A 22,598-nucleotide genomic window follows, 5' to 3' on the forward strand; every position below is an offset into this window, starting at 1 on the left:
GCCTCTCCCACGGTCTCCCGGGGAGCGGGGCCTACCTGCATCTCATGAGGCTTCCCTGTGGCTGAGGTCACATCGATGTCTCTTCCCTCTCGCAAACGCCTTCCACCTGTCATTGGAGCTGTCCTTGACGCCTGGGCCCCCTCTGCTCCCTTGCCCCCTGCAGTCCGACACCCGCAGGCTCTTTCCCACCTCCTGCCCCAGTGCTTCTGGAACCCAGCCACCTCACTCAGCCTCCATTGCAAAACCTTTCATCTGAGTCATCATCATCATAGCGCTCAGCATGAGTTGTGAGCATGGAGCCGCCTTCTGTGCGCTTATACGGGCTGTATTTGCCCCATTAGAAGGGAAACTCCAAGCGAGGGAGCCACGTCTCCCAGTCCTCTAGTTATTCCCACTGCTCGGCCCATAGCAGGTGGTTCCTTAGCTCTTTTTTTTTTTTAATTGTTTTTTTAAATTGAGATACCATTCACCTAATGTGGCCCATTTTAAAGTGTGCAGTTCGGTAGGTTTTAGTACTTTCACAGAGTTGTGCAGCTCTCACTGATACCTCACTGCAGTACCTTCTCATCGCCCACAAAAGCAGCCCCAAACCCATCAGCAGCCAGCGGCCCTTTTCGGATCAAGGCATGCCTCTCAGGTTGTCCAGCAGGGGATGTGGAGACGTGGACCCCGAGGAGAGCCCCGCCGTGCTCCCCGATGCTCCAAGCACACACCCGCGTGCCCGGTTCGCTGGCGGCTCACTCGGTCAGCTCCGTGTCCGTCTGGGCGAAGATAATGAGCGCTTTCACTAGCTGCAGGGATGTTCGTCCGGGAGCTTGGGGCTGTGGTGGCTGCAATTTCCTGGTGGCTTCCTGAGGAGGGAGAGCCACTTACCAGCAGCGGATGAGGGCTGTACAGCCTGGCGCTCCCTTTCCCACCCGGCCGGGCAGATGGAGAGTGGCTTCTGCATTGATCCCCTTTTCTCTGCTCTCCACCCATTGGCCTGTCTTGCCCATTGGTCTGGCGATCCGGTCAGCTTGGCGACTCTCAGCTGCTTGGGTTTGCCCCTGGGGGAGGCATCCGATGCTGTCTGCTCTGGGCCAGTATGGGTGAGACGCTGGGGCTGTCAGAGGGCCCCGGGCTGGCTGATAGGCTGAAAGGAGTGCAAAAACCCTGTGGAGGCTGCCAGAGCTCCCAGCACATCCCTGGGCTCTGCACTCGGTGCCTCTGCAGTTAGGACTGGCGCTGCGTGGACAGAACAGGACGTGGCCTTTCTGAGTCAGACCCCGGCTTCATTAGTTCGAGGCATCAGGTTCAGCTTGCAGGCCCAGGCGCCTGATTTTGTGTTCTGCCTTTGTCGGTGGGCTTGGTTGTATCCCCTCAATGCGGTCCCCATGTCTCCATGTCTCCCTTACCGACTCCCAGCAGGACTGGAATGGTTGTGTCATAGACCCTGTGAGTGACACCAGGGTGATCTGTTCTCCTGTCTGTGCCTTTGAGATAAAGGTCACTGGATCTGAAATTAACTGCTGCCCTCACTCCGTGTGAACAGCACCCTCAGATCCGAGAACTGTTACACGTCATGGTTTGTGCCATTGAAGTTGAGTATTGGAGATTCTTGCTTTGTAATCCCTGGTGGTCAACTGGGATCTCTGCTGGATGGAAGGGAAGTCCGCTACGCAAGAGCCTGACCATTGTGATGGAAAACGTATAGCCTGGAGTGGGAGCAGACGCCGTCACGGACCCGTCACAGCCCAAGTCATGCTTATTAGATCTTCGGATGGGTTGTTCTCTGTGGTTCTTCCAAACTTGGGGAGAAGTAGAGTTTGTCCACAGTGATGAGCAGGGCTTGATAGCAGCAAAGATAGAAGGGAGACTGTCTCCCTCCCAGTCCGCTGCTGTAAGTAAACAGCAGTGGTGCAGAGGACACAAAATGCTGGACGGGGAGCCAAGAGGTCTAGAAATAAGCGCTCGGCCACCCCTCCCCTCCACGGCAGCGTACTTTCATTCATCTTATAATTACGTTGAGTTGCCAGGAAGGAGAACATCCCTCCGAGGAGTTGTTAAAGCTTTATAGCAAATTCTGCGAATTCCTTTTCCCCTGTTTTGGCCCTGGATAAGCCGTATGCACCAGATAACCACAGTGAGGGCAGCACAGAGGAGCAGAAGCCAGGAAAAGCGTGAACACGCAAGTAGGATGCCCGCGGGGTGATGGTTCCCGCCGCGGCCAAGGAGAAGGCCAAAGCTGAAGAGATAGGGGGACCAAAATTAGAGCTCAGGTAGGTCTAAGCAGAGCCGGAAGCAGCCTCGGATGACAGAGTTAGCAGGAGCCTGGTGATTCGGGGACAGGACCCTAGTCCCTTGAAGCTGTCTCTCGGGGCCCAAAGTGCCTCCCTAGCAGCTCAGGAAGCCTGAGCTGGGGCTCTGAAATTATTCCCTAAATCCCTTAAAGCAGCAGGATTTCTGACTCCTCATTAGGGACGTACATTTGGATTTACTGAGCTGAGTGGGGCCTTTATTTCATGAGTTGTTGACCATGTAAAGCCTGATACTGTAAACTCCAGATGGTCCACGTTAGGGCAATGCCGTTGGTTTTCTGGATGCATTTAGCGCGTGTGCATTTTGGTGCATTTAGCAGGCACCGTTGAAGACTCTGATAGGGCCAGAGGCAGGCCGTCTCATGCGTTTGCCAAACACAGCCCGGGTGGGACGTTTCACATCTTCTCTGATGTCAGCCTCGCTTCAGGGTGGGAACCTGCGTCTCTCCGCCTTCTCCCTACTCCTGCCATGTGGCTCCCGTGTGGCTCTCTTGAATTATGCCGGGATGATTCGGCAGGGCCCTTGGAGGAGAAGGGGATGCCTGTTACGGGAGCAGGGGTGGGGAGGAAGTCAAGGGAGCAGTGTTTGAATGAGGTCCTGGACCAGGTTCGGTGGCCCATGCACCCACTTAGATTTTCATAGTTATGTGGCCAAATGACTCACCTGGGTCTCAGTGTCTACCACCTGCTTAGAGAAAAAGGTGTAGAAGGTGTTTGCTTGTCGTGGCCTTGTACGTGGTATCTCAGCTAACCGGGTAACTCAAGTTCACTGGATCAGCCTACAGGTGGTCTGAGCCCTGAATGTCTTGGCCCATGCACTTCTGAAGGCAGCGGAGGGAGGGCGGGGTGGGGAAGGAATGCAGGGCATCTCTTTGAACCATTCATTGGTTACATTGACCTCAGCCACATCCAGTAGATGCCTGCTCTGTGCTTAAGCTTTTAAATGATAAGACCCTTAAGTTCTTGCCTCTCATTCCCTCCCAGTGTGGTGACATTATCTGGGATGTGCTGCATGAGACACCCTAAGCTATTTCAATGGAAAAGTGGAAAGTGAGATTATTTGGATTTCTTTCTACCTACTTAGTGTTGTAGAGGCGGAGAGTCATAGGCAGGACTGGGGAGCTGGGTGTCTGAATGAAGCCCTGGATTTCTTGCCTTGGGGAGAATCCAGCTTTGCACTTAGGATTCTGAAGGCTGGAAGGTTGGACTGGGTCCAAGGTACCGACTCCTGGGTGTTCGTTAATGCTGAGGCTGTGGGTGGAGACTCACTTGCAGGCGTGCAGCCAGATGGCGGCCTGCAGGGCCCACCCCTGGGTGCCCACACCTCCTTTGTTGTCAGTTTGGTGTCCATCACAGGCTTACGGGACCATCCCTGGCCCCCGCGACCTTGCTTGTGAGCCTCCAGGAGGAGTAAGGGTGTAAGTAACCCAGCTGGGAAGGGCTCAAGTTGTCAGAGCAGAAGACGGCCTTTCCAGAAAAAAAGAGGAACCGTCCAAAGAGGCTGAAATCAGGAAGAGTCAGAGGCCTTCATGGAGTCACGGGCACACGTCTCTGTGAAGCCTGGCCCTCGGCCCCTTTGTGCTAGCTCCAAGGAAGGCAGGAGGGGACCTTCCTGTGGAAAAGCTCTTTTAGAGGATCTCTAACCCTGAGTAATTAACAGATCTGACAAGACTGTGGTTTCAGGAACCGTAGAGGTGACGTCTGTCTCCTGGTCAGGCTTCCCCGCCTCCCTGGGACCCCTTTAGAGGGAGTCCAGGGGTGCCCTGGGCGGGCCGAGCAGCAGGTCCCGAGCTGACCTGCCCCTTGTCAGCGGTGGCTGCGTTTGAGCAGTAAGCACACAAACCCTTCCCTTGGGGAAAGAGGTCCTTCAGGCTAAGGAGAAACTCCGCGAGCCAGAAAGGAGCCTGTTCTTAAGCCGGAGGCGTTCCGGGTGACCTCATCTTCCTCCCAGGCCAGATCCAGTTGGAGCTGTACGTCCAGGGCAGAATTCCAGTTCCTCCTGTCTGGGACTCACTGTGGCAGATAAAAATAGCCCAAGACTTTGTCTGCAGCCATTGTTCTCTAACTGCCCATTGTTTCTGGAAGCTGAGTGGCTGTGGAGCAGTAGGCGCTCTGTCCCCCTCCCCCCCGGCCCCTCTCCCCTCTCCCCCCTCGCGGGCTCTCTTTTTCAGTCTTTTTCTCCTTGTGCAGGGATCTGACTCCCAGCTCCCCCATTTCCCTCCGCCGCCTTTGCACTTGTCTGGAGCCCCCCGGCGGGTAGATCAGTGGACTCCGCTGAAGCTTTCCTCTGAATCTTTTCCGTGATCTATTTGTGGCCAAGATGAGGCTCTGAGGGTCCAGTGACAGCACGTCAGGAGGATTTGTAACTGGTTGAGCAGCTGGACCCAAAGGGTCTCGATTGGTGTGTTAGTGTCAGAATGGCGCATCGTCTCTGGTGGTACTTGGTCGCTGACTTTATCAGGGGCTCGGGTTAGAGAAGGATGCGGGAAGTACCCTTAGCACATCTCGAACGGCGCAAAGCGGTGAGGACAGATCCGTGATAAAGAAAAGGCCTCTGCACCTGGAAGCCCAGGTCCAGGCAAGGGGAAGTTTAATATGCGTGCGTGTAACCTCTGGATGAAGCTCATGACTCTTAGTCAGCAGGTGCAGAACGGACTCTCTGTCAGCTCCTGTGCAGAGGGTCCGGCAGGGCGCTGTGGGCGAGGGGCTTTCACAGTGTGGCGCTGGAAGGACGGGCGTCGGCCGGCCCCCGCGGACCTGCGGGGAGCAGGCTGGCCATCTCTGTGCGCTCATTTTGCTCCCGAGAAGTTGGCTCCCCTGAGGAGTGCTGGTGATGCTCTTTCAGAACACGGGCCTCCGGGCGTGCTTCTGGGTGGCAGTCCGGCCAAACCATGCCGTCCTGCGTGGTTGAAGGAGCCAAGGAATTTTAAAACCTGGGCTGAAGTGATGTTGAAGGGATGAGTAAAACAAATGAAAAACTGGTCGATGAAGCAAAGATGACTTTAGGGCTCCGTGGCTTCACCCAACAGAACCAGAGTCGGTGGACAGAGCTCATACGAAGGCAGATTTTAAGACCAATGTGTGCAGTTGTTTTCAAATACTGTTTGCAGTCCTTAAGTGAAATCGAGTGGCTCAAACAGTAGAGAGTGACCGGATGTCTCAGGTGAGGAGTGACACTAAAGGACCCCTCCGGGCCTCTCTGGGGAGTGTGGCCATCCTGTCCCAGGCCCCGCCCGGCCTCTGGTGGTCGTTACTCATTAGCAGGTGGACCTTTGTGGGTCTGGGAAGCTTGGGCGGGTCACGCAGGCAGAGCTGTTGCCTCAGTGCCAGCGGGTGGTACGTGGAGAATGCGTGTGCCCGTACTGGGAACATAGACTTACACACTCTTCTGTTTCATTGTGGCCTCCCTGGGTTGAAAACAGACAGTCGCACTGTGTGATTGTCCATGAGTCTGCTTGTTCCTTCTCTGTCCAGATTTATTTATTAAAAGAAAAACACATCTGCATAAAAAAGCCTTAGAACACAGGAAGAATGTCCACTTTGTTTTTCTTTCTGCAGCACCGAGACATGTGGGGTTTCAGCTTCCTCCGAGGGGTTTTTGAAGACTGGCTTTCATCTCCAGCAAGGCTTTTTCCCATTGGAAAAAACAGCCCTCCTTTTTTTTTGGTTTAAAAATGTATTTATATAATGTGTAAATAAATGAGAAAGACAAGAGGGCATTTCCTTTCAGAATTGATGGAAAAATGCTGCTTTCTGAACGTTGTTAACTGGGACTCTCTTCCCAGCCCACTTCCAGTCTGCCATCTGCCCCTTTATTCTGGTTTAAAATTTTCCAGTATTCACTTCCTCCTTTATTTCCCTCTGTCCCCTTCAGTGCCTTCCTTCCTCCTCTGTCCCCACGGCCAGCTCCGCCTCCCCCCTCCTCTCCCAGCTCCTCCCGGCCTTGTCTGCCCACTGCCCCGGACCCTCCCCTCTCACGCACGACTCCCTCCTTGCTCCCCAGCCCTTCTTCCTCTGCCTTCGCCGGGCAGCCCTCAGCCACTGGAGCCCTTGCTGGAAGAGGCCTGTCTCTGTGTTTGTTTCCTGCGTGGGAGGGAGAGGCAGGCCTTGAGAAAACAGTTCAAAAGTGCAGAAAAACTTTACCTCTTCCAGCCTAAATAAATGGGCTCCACTCCGTTTGTTTGCCCAGATTTTTCCTTTGCCCGCGGAGAAAACTTCTCATCCTCCACCTTGGCCAGTCCAGTCTCCCTGGTGATCCTCAGGTGTCCCCTCCGTGCATGTCTTGTCCCCAGGCCTGGTGCAGGGGGCCCCGCGGTGAGCCCCTGACCCGGCGGTGCTGGGAGGGACGGGCCCTGGAGCCCCGAGCTCTGGTGGTGCAGCTGCTGCCGGCAGAAGGGCCCAGGGACCGAGGTGCTTCCTTTGTCCAGACAGGGCTTTTTCTGTGATGAAGATGATGGGGAAAATGAAAGGAAACGTTCCTGGGTCCATCACTTATGCCTCCCCTGCTTTTAACTCTTAGCAGGAACGGGTGGACACACCCAGCGTTAGTGTCTGGCGACCTGGGCCTGGGCGCTGGCCGGGACACTCGCCTGGCCTGATGGCCTTGGTGAGATCACTCCAGCCCTCTTTGTGAGCCTCGATATTCTCACCTGTGTGATGGAGATAATCCCAGACCGAACCTTGGTGTTTTCAGGAGCATAGTTGGCTGCGGGAGAAAACATTTTTGAAAATGTAAAATGCTACTTGGAGAGCAGCCCTGAAAATTGTAGGTGGGAGTCAAGAAAAATGAAAATAAATTGATTAGCCCTGACAGCCAGCGTCTCCCGGATCCCAGAGGGTGAGGCGCCGAAGAGCGACACGTCGGGGGTGGGTGCAGCTCGGCGTTAAAGCGCATGCGTAGCCTGCGCGGGGGGGGGGGGGTGTCTTGGGTTCAAGCCCCAGTACCTCCATCAAACAAATAAATAAATAAACAAGCAGATAACCTAGTTACCTCCCCCACCCCTCCAGAAAAAGCTTAACAAAGGGCAATACATAAAGGGAAGCAGTGCAAGCTGGGGTGATGACGAGGTCTAGGGGGTCAGATGTTTTCCATGTTCTCCTCGAGAGGGGTGAGCCTTTGCCACGTTGTTGCCAAAAAGTACCCTGTCACCAGTGCTTTGGATGAAAGCCGGGCAGGGGCTGGCCCTCACCCAGAAGGCTCAGATAGGGGAGGAGCCGGGGGAACGGTCTCTGGCTTATCTGCAGACCTCGGGGTTGAAATGGCCCAGTTCATGCTTTCCTCCTGAGCAGCAGGGAGAGCTTGGCCCCGTGTTTTCCATGACAAAACAAGTGCTACTGATCTGGGACACCCAGGACTTGCGAAACGCGTGGTGCTGAGGGAGTCAAGTGTTGTTATCTATGAAGGAAATGATTTGAAACGTGTGATCCACTCTGCAAATGGCTTGGGATGATCTTTTAAGAACTTTATTCTTTGAAGTACTCTACTGAGGCAGCCTGATGTGCAGGAATCCTAATTTCAGTAGTTAAAACATTCTTTTAAACTGTGGGCATGTCATTCATTTAAGGGCACAGAAATGACTAGGGTAAGAATGCAGCTTGGATTCTAGCAAATTCCAAACATGTGGGAAAAGAGTTTTGGGCACAAAATCACAGTTTTGTTTTGTGCCATATTGACTCTAAGTTGGCACTCTTAGGACGCTTTTAAAACCAAAAGGCGTGTTAGGTCCACTAGGTCCTAGAGCTGTGAAGTGTTGTCATGAAAATACAGCTTTTCACTGATCATTGCTACAAAAAAGATTTCCCCCTGAGCGGACTGGGGGTGCAGAATAGGTAAGAAATTAGTATGTTCTGTTAAAAAAAATGAGCCTGATTCAGGGGATTTCCATTTATATCTCTGAATCCAATTTTCACATTCATTTTCTCACCTTCTCAGTTGCTCAGCCGTACCTGGGGAAATCAGGTTCCTTCTCCTTGCTGTCTCTCTAAGCTTTGGGAAATACAATCATATATATATTTTTTAATCTCTATAGTTTATGAGACACTTCTCAGTTCAGTTCACGTCGCTGGGAATTTACTGAACACCTATTAGGCATGAGGCTTTGGTATTTTCACACATGTTTAATGTCATCCTCGCTGCCGGGCAGGTCGAGAGTCCTAGCGAGTAAAAAGATGCTTTAAAAGATACTCCTGAGCCCGCAGGGGTCCCTGTGGCCGGTCCCAAGCACCCACACTTGCCAGGGCTGCTGGAGGAAACATAGAATTAGGAGTCACTCCAGCAGGGCCTGTTCATTCAGGTATCTCCGCTTTCAGGCCATGTGCACGATGTTGAGGGTGGGAGATTTGAACTGTTCTAAGGAAAGAGCCAGAAAGTGTAGCAGCAGGACCCAGGGGGCAGTTCTGCTTTCTGGCTCAGATCCTGGAACGGAAGAGCCTCTCTGGGCTTCCCTGAACACCTGGAGTTGATTTGGGTTTTGCTCTGACTTCGAAACATTTGCTGAGGTGGAGGATGGTGGAGGGGGGAGGAAAGAAATAAATCCAGTGATTAAAAATAGCTTTTGGATGTCAGGTGCCTGAACGAATTTGGGAGCACGCCCGCAGCCCTTTTTGTCTGGCAGGTCTGAGCTCCGCACTGCCGAATTACAACTGCTTTCATTTGTTTCCCCTGCTCGCCTACCATGTCATGGTCAAGGGCTCATTGGAACCATGTGTGAGCCTGGTGAGTCACCAGATCCTCAGGACTCCAGTGGTAATAATGTGTTAAAACTCCTCTTGGGGGATGGGGCGGGGGCTGGAGGAAGGGGAGAAGGGAGGGGACTGAAGTCACTTCCTACGGATGTTCAGGGTGCTCAGTCCTCTCCACAGAGTTCTTTCCCAGGCCCGGCTGCAGGGCCTGGGGCCGGCTTCCCGGTGCCGTTTGGAGCCTGCTTTGCCTCTCAGAGCATCATCTCTTTTGTCCCGGGGGCACGGCTTCCCCCTGAGCAGAGGCATCTACCTTTGAGTTGGCGCCTTCGGCCCGGGCAGTGTGTGCCTCAGCCCGGGGCAGCAGGACCGAGATGCTGCGATCAGAGGCTGGCTTGCCTTTGGCCAGTCAGGTCGCTGGAGGGTGAACTGGGGATTTTCTGGGCAGCTCCTCCCCCCCCTCCTTTACCGTGGTTTCTTATTGGCTGGTGACTTTGAGGGCATTGGTTAAAGAGAAGGACAGAAGCCCAGTGTGTTTACCTAACTGATAAGGAGAGTCTGTCTGGGGGTCATGCAGTCCATTATTTGGGGCCCCAGCATTGGGTGGGATGAGAGGCCCAGCTCTTGCTCAGTTCCTGCTGGAGCCAAGAATCCTGCTTGTCCCTCATTTCTGTCACCTCGTTAGGTTTATGAAAGGGGGCGGGGCAGCGGAGGGACACTTACTTTCCTTCGCTGCCTTTAACCCCAGCCAGGAACTTCGTGGATTATACTGGCTCCCCCAGCTGAAGTCCTGCCTTGCCAGGTTTCGAGGGCCTGGAACAGGATTTGGAATCACGAGTGTCTGAGACAAAGAACCGTCCTGTCTGGTTCCAACCCACTGTTCCGTGAAGGAGAGAGGGGCTGAATGAGATTCCTTCTCAGCCTCCTGAGATCTTGGTGTCTTCCTTGGGGAGATCCGCTTGGAGACCAGTAACAGCTCTCCGGGACAATCAGCTCCATGTTCCAGCCCTGGCTGCGGCCGTTTTCCTGTTCCTCTCGCTCTGGAGAAGGAGAGGCACGTCTGCTCTCACCCTGGGGCTTGTCCTAGGCAGTCGGGCAGCTGTCCTTTGGGGGCTGCCTGGAATCCGCAGCCGTTTTCCGTCCACTCCTGGTTAGAGCTGTAAGTTCACGAGGACACTGGCAGGCGGAGTTAGCTCTGCAGCCCGCTGCTCGTCGGCCGTGGGGGTCAGAGGGGCCGGCTGACCGTCCGGATTTGAAATCACGTCTCTCTGCTCCAACTTCATCACTTTCCAGACCGTAGTAGCCTTGCTTCAAAAGAAGTTCAGGTTCAGGTGGGCCAGTGAATGAAACGTGGGCCCAGGTTTAAGCACCGCGGAAAGGAACCTGAAGCCTTATTATCTGGGTTTTTCCGTGAGCTTGTTTGTGTCTGGTAATCTCTCATATCAGGATCCTCCTTCATGTCAGCAATATCCTCCTGACAGTAAAATGTTTGTGGGTGAAATGGCACGTCGCCTGGGATTAGAGTTTCAGGTCTTCTGTGTTGGGGGTGGGGGATGAAGTGAAAGTGGGTAGTGCTGATGGATTCTGAGCAGGGATTTATTACAGCATTCGCTCTGCCCTGGTGCATGATTAAGCACGGCCACAACGAAAACCTTAAAACCCTATAAGGGCTATGACGCTGTCCATCAACAGACGTCTGCTGAGCAATGTATTGATTGAGTGGCTTACCCAGGGTGGGCCCATTAGCGGCAGAACTGAGAGCCCGTGGGTTTTGACCAACAAGCCGAGTCAGGCTCAGTGCATGTCCCACTGTGTCCTTCTCCCGCGTCTTCAGAATCTTATCTTTCCTTTTGGGGCAGTTGTCCTTTTTTTTCCTCCGTATGAAGCAGAAGGTTTCTTCTTGGTTTCCTTTCACTTTAAGAGACCCATCTCAGCAAGACTTTAGGTAACTGATTAGCCTTGTATTTTGTGCACAGCTGCCCATCGGGGTGACCCAGGGGAGAATGCAGAGGGAAGGATGCCAGGTTGTCATTTACCACGTGTCACTTTGTGTGGAAGGAAGTCCCTCTACCCTTAGCTCCAAGAGAGGATTCCTGTCGATTCTGTAAATGGCCTTTAATGACGTCTTTCTGGGGCCAGCCATAGGGAAGCCTGGATTTCTTCGATCCAGGAATGGCTTTGCTTCCGTTTTTAATTATTGCCTCAAGTGCATCTAATGTTCAGACTGGGAAATAAAAGTCCCGTTTTCTCTGTCTCAACCGTAGAAGTTTCAGTTTCTTTGGACTTCCGAGCCGTCTCTATTTGCAGCTGCAGTGGGTTACAGTGAGAAGGCCTTGGACGTAAGAGCTGAAAGGTTGAGTTAAGCCAAACTCTTGATCTCTTGTTGTCTTGGTTTCTTCATCTGTAAGGTGGGGACCCTTTAGGACTTTCCCAGGCCCTCCGGGAGTTCCACGTTGTGAGGATTTGGGGGATGGCGTGCACGAAGGGTGTTGGTGGACAGAAGTGGTTTGCAGGCGTGAGGCGCGTTATGCATTCTTGGTGTTTCGTTTATGCTGCTGCTGATGGGGGCAGCACCCCCGCACACGGCTGGTATCCCCATGGTAGCCCACCAGGCTTTGGCCCGTCCAGTGGTCATGCAAGACTGGAACGTGCACCCTGGATTTCTTGTCCTTGTCTGAATCTCTCATCTCCTAACGCTTGGGTCCCAGATGCTCCAGTTTCCCCTGGCATTTATTTGAAGCTGATGAGAGGAGAAACATCTCAGGTCAGTAAGGCCATATGTCTGGAACTTCTCCCGGGACAAACGCCCCTTCCGGCTTAGATTCTAGGGGAGCCATTTGGCTTCAAACAACTTAAAAGAGTGGTGTGAAAAGTCACATGAAATGTCCTGACGGGGTTTGGACACAGAGCCGTCCTTGACTCTGAGTTCTGTATAAGAGAACTGAAACCCTTGTCCTACTTTTGGCTTAAAACATCCTTGGTCTGCATTAGCTTTTGGTCAGGATTAGGTCACAATGAAAAATAAGCAGGTGTTTCCCTGCATTGAAAAGCCAGAGCTCATTGTTTCCCTGCTGATTCAAGGGAAGCTACCTGCTCATGTCTACTTGGGGACTGTGTAGCCTTGGTTGGACAGTTTGCTATTTACTCACTAGCTTCTCCTTTCAGAAATGCAGGTGGGGGGAGGGTACAGCTCAAGTGGTAGAGCACATGCTTAGCATGCACAAGGTTCTGGGTTCAATCCCCCAGGACCTCCATTAAAAATTAAAAAAACCTAATTACCTCCCTCACTGCCAAAAAATAATAAAATAATATAATAATAAGTAAAATACTTAAAAAAAGAAATGTGGGTGATTCTTAACTCAGATTAAGGGTCCTGAGGAATAATCAATGGGTCAGAAATCTAATATACTTATATTCATGTCTCATAAATATCTTTAGAGCCTCCATTGTATCAGCAGAGTATGTCTCTAGGTCAGGTTCTTAGCATTTTGAGATAAATGTGTTATTTGAATTTAAGATACTGCAATTACAATTATTAACACACAGGCAATTTTAGTGCTTATCCATAAAATACAATTGGTTAATTTCTTTGGAGGCACTGATTCATTTCTAGATGCTTTCCAGAAATTAGAACTATTGTTGGCACCTAATGCAAAAGTGTTATAGTAGGTAGTGAGATGAAGTGCAGTGAGAATGACAGAGATGCCTGCCTGGGCTAAACCATGTCAGCGTCTCCACCTGTGATGATTTCATCACTGCTCTTGGTCAGTGTGATTTGACAGAACTGTCACAGGCATAAATGAGCAACGTAAGGGGCGTCTTTTACATTCATACTCTACGTGATAAGGGTTTAATGTTTTAAATTAATGTCTGCTTTTGAAGGTGATTATTCATCCTCATTTAAATGCAATGCCCGCACTACTGAAAAAGACAATCCGGGCTAATTGTTCATTCACTTATAGAGGTGTTTTGATTTTTTTAAACCAAAATTCCACACTTTCTAAAATTGGATAAAGCCCTGACTTTCCCATCTGAATCCTTTGGGTCGAAGGGCAGTGATATGCCTTCTCCTCAGCTTGTCCAGTCCAGGTGTCCCATGTGTGCGGGGTGTGAGCACCTTCCCAAGAGGTCCAGCGCTTTGAATCCCCAGCCAGGGGCGGAACCAGGTGCAGCTGATGGCACGTGGACCGGGCCTTTGCAGATGGCATTGAGGTGGAAGCAATTCCAGCTGCTTCCCTTGGAGTGAGAACCCGGAAGTGTCGGGTCCCTGGTGGGAAGTGGAAACCCACGTGGAGCCTTGTCAGCCCGGAGGCTGTGTCCTGGCCGGACTGCCTGAGCGCGTGCAGTTGGAGGAAGCAGACTCTGGGAAACCTCGTTCTCCGGCCTTCTGCTGTCGCCCTCAGCCTTCACATCACCCTGGCATCCGACTGCCCAGGCTTTCCCGTTTAGAAGATGCCTGGGGCCTCCGGTCTCATCCTTTTTAGTTTCCATTTGCAGCAGAACCACAGCTTGTCCGTTTGACCTGGCCCGCATTTTCCATATGTGCTGCCCTGGCCAATTTCCGCCATCAGTAAAAGTCCTTTTCATCGAGTGATAAATCTAATGACGGGAACTAACACATGCAACAAAACCCACACAGTTCAAGGTCATGGATTTGTGTTGGATGGGAGTGAAGGGAAGGAAAGTGGATTCAAATTTGGAAAACATTCAATTCACCAAACATTTTTTGATTGACTCTTGTGTTTCGGCCGGTGCTGGGAGCTGAGGGTACTGCAGTTGAGAAGCAATACTCTTGGTTAAATAAAGAGCCTTTTTCTCTAAAGTCAAACTGACTTCTACTCATAGAAGGAGGGACATCCTGGACCTGCCACTTAGCTGTTCTTGGGCGAGTAGTGTGAGGATGGGGGGTGGCACTAATGTCTTAGTGACTCATTTGATGATTACTCCATTGTTTGAAAGGCTGGATGTTATGTAATCAACATTCTGTCCCCTCTCCCCACTCCCCCCCCCCCCAACAATCTGGGATTTTCCATCATTTTGTCAACCTTCCTGGAGGCATGTTGATTTTTCCACTGGATTTTTTTGGGCATGTCCCAGGGCAACCCAAATCCTCCACTCCCTGGAACTTCAGATCCCCCTCCGTGGCAGGGCATGGGAGGGCCGTGGCAGTGAACCCTCCTGTTCTTCCAGGGCGGAGGGTGGACTCTGGGCAGTTTCCCGACAGCATCGCTCAGAGCAAACCCAGGGAAAGTGCTGCCTGCCCTTTATTGCCAAGTAATTTCCATTCATTTTGACGTTCAGAAGCAACATATTTTCTTCTTTTTTTCAGAGGTCACCGGTTGTCAGTTTTCCCCTCCTGTGTTTCCATTTTATTCAGCCAGTAGCACACTGTGTATGTCCAGAGAACTTTTTAACTAGCCAGGGCTCAGAGATGGCTGGTGGGGAACTGCTGCAGGGCGCCACCTAGAACTCAGCCATTTTATGTCAGTTTCATCTGCTACACTGAGGAGGCAGGGTGAGCAAGAGGGCTTCTGGAAGTTACTGCAGAAAAGTGCATTGCTTCTTATGGGTCACAGGACAGCGAGGAGGAACTCTCAGGACATTCCTTTGCTTTGTAGCTTCTTGTGGGAAATTGTGCCTGAGGTGAATTCAGAGGGCTTTAAACTTGAATCATATTTATGTATCTTTGCTTTGAACATGGTCTGCATGTACATGAAGGGGTGGACACGGCAGAGGTACAGATACAGGTGGAAATAGTGAAAGAGGGCATGTTTGTGCCCAGTCTGCAGATTGTGGTCCCTCACTCTTCTTCACCACCTGCATACATCAGGTTTTGTAGGTATTATCTCCTGTCTGCACTTCAAATTTGCCCACTTCCATTGTCTGCATGGCCACCTTCCTAGTCAAAGCCACCACCATCTCTCACCACGGCTGATGTGAGAGCTTTTTAACAAGTTTTACTATATCCATGCAGAGTTACCTCCTAAACCATCCTTTACAGAGCAGCCACTAAGGCCATCCTTTTCCCCCCAATTTTTTAAAAATTGTGGTTAAATGAACCTAACATGAAATTTACCATCTTGACCATTTTTAAGTGCACGGTTTAGTGGTGTTAAATACATTCGTCATGTTGCACAATCATCATGGCCGTCCAGCTCCAGAACCCTTTTTATCCTGTAAAAGTGAAACTCTTGTTCCCATTACCCAACAACTCCCCAGTCCCTGCTCCCTCCAGGCCCTGGCAACTACCGTTCTCCTTTCTGTTTCTATAAATTTGACTGTTCTAAGTATCTTATGTAATCTGGCTTTTTGTGACTGCCTTATTTCATTTAGCAGGCTGCGAACGTTCATCCATGTTGCAGCACAGGTCAGAATCCCCTTCCCTTTTAAGGCTGAACGATGCTGCGCTGTATGTATATACTGCAGTTTGCTTATGCATTCATCTGCTGATGGGCACCTAAGTTGCCTCCACATCTTAGCTGTTGTAAATAATGCTGCTGTGAGCATGAGTGTACAGATACCTCTTTGAGACCCTGCTTTCCACTCTTTTGGGTTAATAGAGAATCTCTAAAACTCAACAACAAAAAGAGAAATGACTCTATTACAAATGAGCAAAACACTTGAGTAGACGTTCCTCCAAAGAAGGTACACAGCTGGCCAGCGAGCACTCGGAAAGATGCTCCAGATCACTAATCATCAGGGAAACATAGATGTGATACCACGTCACATCTACTACGGCGGCTACTATGAAAAAAATGCAGAAAGTAGCGAGTGTTGGTGAGGAGGCGGAACCCTCGTGCGCCGTGTGGGGCGTAAAATCGTGCAGCCCTTGTGAGGAAGACTGTATGGCGGTTCCTTGAACAATTAAAAATAGTGTCCCCGTAAGGTGATCTTAAAACCAAGTGTAGTCATGTCATTCCTCTGCATAAAACACTCAGTGCCTTTCTGTTTTACTTAGGGTACGATTCTGAATTCCTTAGCACACTGCCTGCTTACCTTTCAGCCTCCCCTCCAGCCGCTGTGCCCCTGGCCGCTCTGCCCCGGCGGCACTGATCTTTTAGATCCTCAAACAGGGCGAGGTTCCCTCTTCCCCCATCTCAGGACCTTTGCACAATTTTCTTTATCTAGGATCGGGATCCTCTAGTTTCAGTGGTCACCAGGATCACCTGGATTCTGTGTTAAAAACGGATTTCCGGGCTCCACCCCCCCACCCCCCCCCACCCCGGCCCCGAGGTTCTGACCCAGGAGGCTTGGGTGGGGCTGAGAACGCGCACTTCTCACCGTTCCCAGGTGATGCTGATGCTGCTAGCCTGGGGAGCACACTTTGAGAACCACTGGTCTGCAGTATTTAAAAAACAACAACTCCTGTGTGTCCTTCAGACCTCAGGTTGAAGTTCTCCCTTCTAAGGGAGTCCTCGGATTCCTCCAGACCTGCAGGAGTCCCTGTTTTGTGTTGCCATTGTATCTTCTCCTCCTCCTGCGAAGCCCTTATTGACGTTGTATTTGGACGTTTAATTGTAAGTGCTTTTTCAATGACTGTTTGCCCTGCTGGAGTCGGAGTCCCAGCTCCATACATTCAGGGTAACTTCTGTCGTCTTCACGGTTCTTCCTGTAGTTCCGTGCATGGAGCGAGTGCTGAGTAGTTGCTGCATGGATGTTGTTACTGCCTTTACACAGGGAACTGGAAGTAGGTAGAAGCGCTGATAATCTCAGTGAATGGGGGCTACGGGGACTTCGTAGAGCTCTGCAGGAAGAAGAAACAGACTTTGTCAGAGAGACGGGACATCCTAGGCAAGAGTCAGGTTTTTTTTAAGGGCCCCACCACACTGTGGAAAGCCCCCCAAATTTCACCTGCCCTGGTGAGGATGTTAGTACAGTCATGTCTGATCTTGCCTTCTTCAGGCCTTTCATGCTCTGTTCTATTTCACGGGTGGTTAATTACCTATTTCTTTTTTTTTTAAATTGAAATACAACTGACATATAACATTGTATTCATTTCAGGTGTGTAACAGTATGATTTGGTATATGTGCATGTTGCAAAATGATACCCATGATGGGTCTAGCTGACATCTGTTACCGTATTTTTTTTCTTGCAGATATGGAATGTGCAGATGTCCCACTGTTAACTCCAAGCAGCAAGGAAATGATGTCTCAAGCCTTGAAAGCTACGTTCAGTGGTTTCTCTAAAGAGCAGCAACGTCTGGGGATTCCAAAAGGTATGTTAGGAAGAGAGAGGATGGAATCAGAGACCTGGGCACGGTCAGTTCCCCACCTGGGGTGTGAGGTAGACATTGTTTCTCAGCAGCTTTCAGTCAGCAACTGCAGATCTTTGCAGACAGCTGTTGGGACAAGCGCAGACACCTGTTCATGCTCCTTCGTCTCCTGGCTTTGTCACTGCCATCTTGGCCTTAGGGCGGTGGTGCCCAAACTCGTTTGCACGTTAGACTGGGGATTGTCAAAAACATTGCCCAGCCCAGGCCATGTCCCAGACCCATCAAGTCACAGTTGCCGGTAGCATCAGTAATGCGCAGGCTCCTCAGGGGACTCGGTAGTACAGACAAGCTTGGAAAGCGCGGTCTTGGAGCCCTTCCGGGCTGCCACTGGACGACCTTGGCGAGCTGCGTTTCTGGGAATTTACTTTTTTCTTTTCCGTGTCCTTGGTGAAATGCGTTTACACATCGGGGTGCTTATCTGAACGGGTTTCTTCAGGAATGTGAGGGAAAATGACTCGAGGGGTCAGGAAGGGACAATGAGTAGGGAAGACTTGGTCTTGACCAAGCAGCATTTCGTGGACAACGGAGAGCGGAATGAGCACTTTTCTACTGAGTAAGGGAAATGCTGTCTCCAGCATTCCTCCCTGCCAGGCACAAGCCTTAGGTAGGTTCTACGACTGTGTCCCCTTTTCCATGAACTCTCCTTCACCACAAGCCCCCGCTGACAGCAGTGCCCGGCATCCTTGCAGGACCATCAGGCAGAATAACATGAATTTTGACCACAGGGTTTTCCAACATCTCATAAAGTCATTTTCGAGGCTGAAGAGGGTAACTTTGCGAGCAGGTGTGATGTGGGTACCACAGCTTGCCATCACACTCTGTGAGTGGCATCAGCTGGTGTGGTCACGTTGAAGATGATGTGTAGTCTGTTCTCTGCTGCCTCTCAGTGCAGGGCCCGTGATACCGATACATTTTGCAGGGGATCTGGTATAATACAGGTACCTAATAATGTTATTGCTAAGCATCATTTGGATGACCTTCTGTTACTAATCGTTGTGATTGTTACAGTCAGCCCTCCATATCCGAGGGTTCTGTGTTGGCAGATTCAGCCAACCCCAGATCAGACTCTGTTGCTTGAATCTGCTGACTGTACCCCACCATTTTACATAAGGGACAGGAGCATCCGTGGGTTTTGGTATCCGAGGGGGTCCTGGAACCAATCCTCCTTGGATCCCAAGGGATGTCTGTATTAATTGTAATTAACTAAGAGAAAAATAATTAAACATAAGGACCTCAAGCAAATTACCCAAGTTGAGAGCAGGGAGAGCTGAGGGCAGCCTCCAGCCCACACTTGACTTTGCTATTATTGCTGTTAAAGAAGCCATTTGTTTCCTTGTCCCAGGCTTTATAAAAAGTCTGGTGGAAATAAGGCCATGAGGGAGGGATTCCTGGAATCTTTGTCTGAAGGTTCTGCAGGTAGAGGATGCTCCATCACTTTTTGCCCGATGACAGGGATCTTCTAGCTGGCGGGATGGAGAATCCAGGGATGTTGAACATGGGGAGGAGGGTTATGGAAGGTGCCCCATGTGGGGTTCCTAATTCTGTGAATTTGAGAACCTTCTCAGAGATGATCAGATCCTTTCATGTCCTCTCCGAGGCTCGGGGATGAGTTCAGAGCCTCATCTGCTGGATGTTCATTTGCTGTCGCCCCTCAGACCCCCGGCAGTGGACCGAGACGCATGTTCGGGACTGGGTGATGTGGGCTGTCAATGAATTCAGCCTGAAAGGCGTGGACTTCCAGAAGTTCTGCATGAACGGAGCGGCCCTCTGTGCGCTGGGGAAAGACTGCTTTCTTGAGCTGGCCCCAGACTTTGTTGGGGACATCTTGTGGGAGCATCTCGAGATCCTGCAGAAAGGTAAGTAAATGTGTAGGCACAGGGTGAGGTGGGGGCGGTAGGGGTGGTTTTGGCTGTCGTGGGGGGAATATGCCAGGTGGTGAACATCGAATCCAGTATCTGGATGTCTAGTTGCAGCTCTGTGGTCCTGGAGACGCGCCGGTACAGTGCATGGTTCAAGGCAGGTGGTCAATATACATTCGTTTCTCTTTCTTCCATGTATTGGAGGTTCCAGTTTTAATCTGTAGCAAGACCGTGCTCCTGAAGCTTCTTGGTTTGCAAAATTCAGATCCCAGTCTTTACTTTGACTCCTGTACTGTTAGAACAAGCAGTGCCCACAGCCAGCAGCTAGAGAGCTTTTCTTTCTTTCTTTTTTTTTTTTTTTTGGCAATTTGAAGACGCACTCCCTTGATCCATGGCCACATCCACGAGAAAGCTCAGTTTCTCAGAACTGCTTAATAAGACGGCTTCTCTGCCCACTGGCTGGGGTGGGATCAGAGTCGCGCAGTCACCTTTTTCATCTGGAGCAGAAACTGGGGTTATGTCAGGACGCCGTGTTGCAACCTTGTAATGACATGGCCTCCCCTCCCAGCCTCTTCCAACCTTTTTGGACCAAGTGACTCATGTACCACAGTCCTGGCTGGGTATAGAAACAGCAGCAGGCGGCAAACTTGGGTGTTTTTGCGCTTATTTTTCTGAATTTCTTCTTAAAATAAATTGCAGTTACCAGCAGTCAGCAGTGCCCTCCAGCTGACTGTAAGCCTAGAAGCCCGTTGCCCTCTCTGACCCAGGCCCACCCTTTCCCTGTGGTCACCAGCTCCAACCCCCGGGCAGACGCCGGGGGCAGGGAGCAGAGCTCAGGCGTAGCACTTTTCTTCCATATAATACCTTCCTTTGTTTGAGGCTATTTTCCACCCTGCAGTGCCCAGGAGGGACCCAAATTAGACTCCTCTGGGCATCGAAGTGTTATCTTTTTTTCCTTTTTCTTCAGCTTCTGCTGAAAAAGGAATAAATAAGCAAGGTTGAGAATGAGGTGAATCTTGGCCAGGAGCACTGGGCAGCTGCCCCGGCTTCCCCGAAGCCCCGCCGTGAGCTCGGTGTAACTGCACACAAACCGCTCAGACGTGCTGACGCGAGCGCCTGTTTATAGAGGGAGAAGATACGGCAGGCGCAGAGCAGATCTGATGCAAGCACTGGCTTCTAAACCCAGCAGTGGCGTCTAGCAGACCACGTCACCCGAATGTATTCTCCTAATCCACTGCTTCCCTCCAGTCATCACCAGGGGCAGCCAGCGATGGGGAGGGGCTAAGTGTGCCTCTCTGATCATAGTGACAGCTGATACCTGCACAGCATCTCCTTGTTTCCAAAGTGCTGGAAAGTACACTTTCTCTCTGGATTCGCCAAACTAGCCCGGGACGCGGGAGGGCGTGTGCTCTCAGTGTCCCCCTCTGAGACACGAGGACAGCTGGGGTGGTTTCCTCAACATCACTCATTTCCTTACACCTGGGTCTTTTCAGTCGAACTTCCTGTCCTGTGTTCTTTGCCTAATGACGCGAGCTCATCAGGCAGCTTCTGGCCTCCTTTCCTGCAAAGGAATTATCTAAGTGAGTTTAGGAGAAGTGGGAAATAACTGAGTGGGTTTGAGAACAGAAGTCTATCATCTCATCCGTTCCCAGTGGAGAGAGGCGGTGAGAATCGTCAGCTCTTCAGATCCTTCAAGGGCTGAGCGAGATGTTTGTATTGAGGCTCCAGCTTTTGTTCTGGAATTAAATTAAAGCAGCCCAGCCCCGAAAGAACATAGCTGTCCTGGGTGGGGTAGGAGGCCAGAGGTACCGGGGATGTTTCAATCTGATAAGCTGCTGAAGCGGAGTGCAGTCATTTTATCTCGGCTGGGAACTGTTTTTCTGTGCAGGCATGAACTTGTTGTCCCAGCAGTCTCTGCTCCCAGAAAGCTGTCAAATACCGGAGGGAAAATCCAAACCCACCCTCTCCGGGTCTGAGTCTTGTAGTGAAACGCGATCAGACTGTTCCGTGCAGCGGCCGGAGGCCACAGCGCTAGGTTCCAGGGCTATGGGAGGATGGGCCAGCTCCCCTGGGCTCGGTGGGGAGCCTTCCTCTGCCTGGTACCTTCATCCACGAACCCATCTCGTTCCTAGGGGAGTTGGCATCTAGGCGGGAGTTTGGTTAAATGACACTTGTCTGTTTTGTATGAGCCAAGTGGAGTCACCTTATGTATGTTTGCATACGTACAAACTTACGTAAGTATGTACGTAGAGTCACCTTACTTGTGTCTCGTGTCTTATCTGGACCCAAACTTGAAATCTGAGGGCAAACGGAAAGAACACAGACCAAAAACCAGACATCTGTTGGAAGAAGTGGAGGCTCCAAAACCTACCTGCTTGGGGGCAGGGGAGGGTATAGCTCAGTGGTAGAGCGCATGCTCAGTGTGCACGAGGTCCTGGGTTCAATTCCCAGTACCTCCAACTGACAGGAAAAAAAAAAAGTTACTGAAAAATAGATTAATAGATAAAACCTACCTACCTAGGAGTTTGGGATTAACAGATCCACATTATTGTCTATAAAACAGATAAATAACAAGGACCTACTGTATATAGCACAGGGAGCTATATTCAGTTTCTTATAATGAGCTTTAAAGAATCTGAAAAAAATATACACATGTATATGTGTATGTATATGTATAACTGAATTGCTTTGCTGTCTACCTGAAACCAACATTGTAAAAAACCCAAATCAACCTGCCTGAAGATGGTCCTGTCTTTCTGAAAAGGTTTGGGACTGATCAGCTGCAGTGCTGGTGACTGATTTTGGTAACCTCCCAAGACGTCTTCAAGCGTGTGATGCTGGTGGCCCCCACGTGCATTGGAATGAGGGTGGACGCCCCCCCCCCCGGCCCTCAGGGATTTCACGCCAGTGCACTTTCCAAGATATTAAATCCCATTTCGCAGCTACTGACATAATAAACTTAGCCATACTTCAGAGATCTCATCTCTAGACAAGGCCCCAGTCAGTGGAGACTCAGACACCAGCTCAGTGAACGTGCAGATTTCTTAGTGGAGGGGCTGAGGTCACCACGGTCCTTGCGTCCAGGGTCCCTTTAGGCCGAGCACCGCTCGCACGCTGACCTCTTTGTCTTGTTCCTCCCCGTCTGTTGCAGAGGATGTGAAACCGTATCAGGTGAACGGAGTGAACCCTGCCTACCCCGAGTCCCGCTATACCTCGGATTACTTCATCAGTAAGTCCGCCTGGTTCTCCCCTACCCTCTTCCGGCTCACGCGATGGGAACTGAGGACAGGATCCCTGTCCTAGCTGATCTCAGGCTCCTCGTGGTGATTCTACAGAGAATATTTTCTTCATGTAGACTCTTGGTTCTTTGTTTTGTTATTCCTGCAAAGCACAAGACTTTCCACCTGTTTGCATGTCTTATTAACCTGGGGGTCTCTCCGATAACTTCAACACAGAGTCACGCAGTGATTCCACCACTTCCCCCCAGGCTG

General features: G+C 51.0%; 1 protein-coding gene and 1 non-coding gene across 4 annotated transcripts in view; both read left to right on the forward strand.

Moving 5' to 3' along the window:
* The window catches only part of ETS1 (ETS proto-oncogene 1, transcription factor), a 118,973-nt gene that overhangs the window by 72,537 nt on the left and 23,838 nt on the right, over positions 1-22,598 (forward strand). For all 3 annotated transcript variants that reach the window (XM_006211659.4, XM_072953742.1, XM_072953743.1), the window contains 3 exons: positions 17,072-17,191; positions 18,904-19,104; positions 22,259-22,336. In XM_006211659.4, coding sequence (XP_006211721.2) covers positions 17,072-17,191; positions 18,904-19,104; positions 22,259-22,336 — 399 coding nt within the window. The remainder of the gene's footprint in view (positions 1-17,071; positions 17,192-18,903; positions 19,105-22,258; positions 22,337-22,598) is intronic.
* TRNAT-AGU (transfer RNA threonine (anticodon AGU)) lies at positions 21,494-21,566 on the forward strand. The gene has a single exon. It is a non-coding gene; the product is annotated as a tRNA-Thr (tRNA).

Source organism: Vicugna pacos, chromosome 33 (genome assembly GCF_048564905.1).
Source record: "Vicugna pacos chromosome 33, VicPac4, whole genome shotgun sequence".
NCBI classification, from domain to species: Eukaryota; Metazoa; Chordata; class Mammalia; order Artiodactyla; family Camelidae; genus Vicugna; species Vicugna pacos.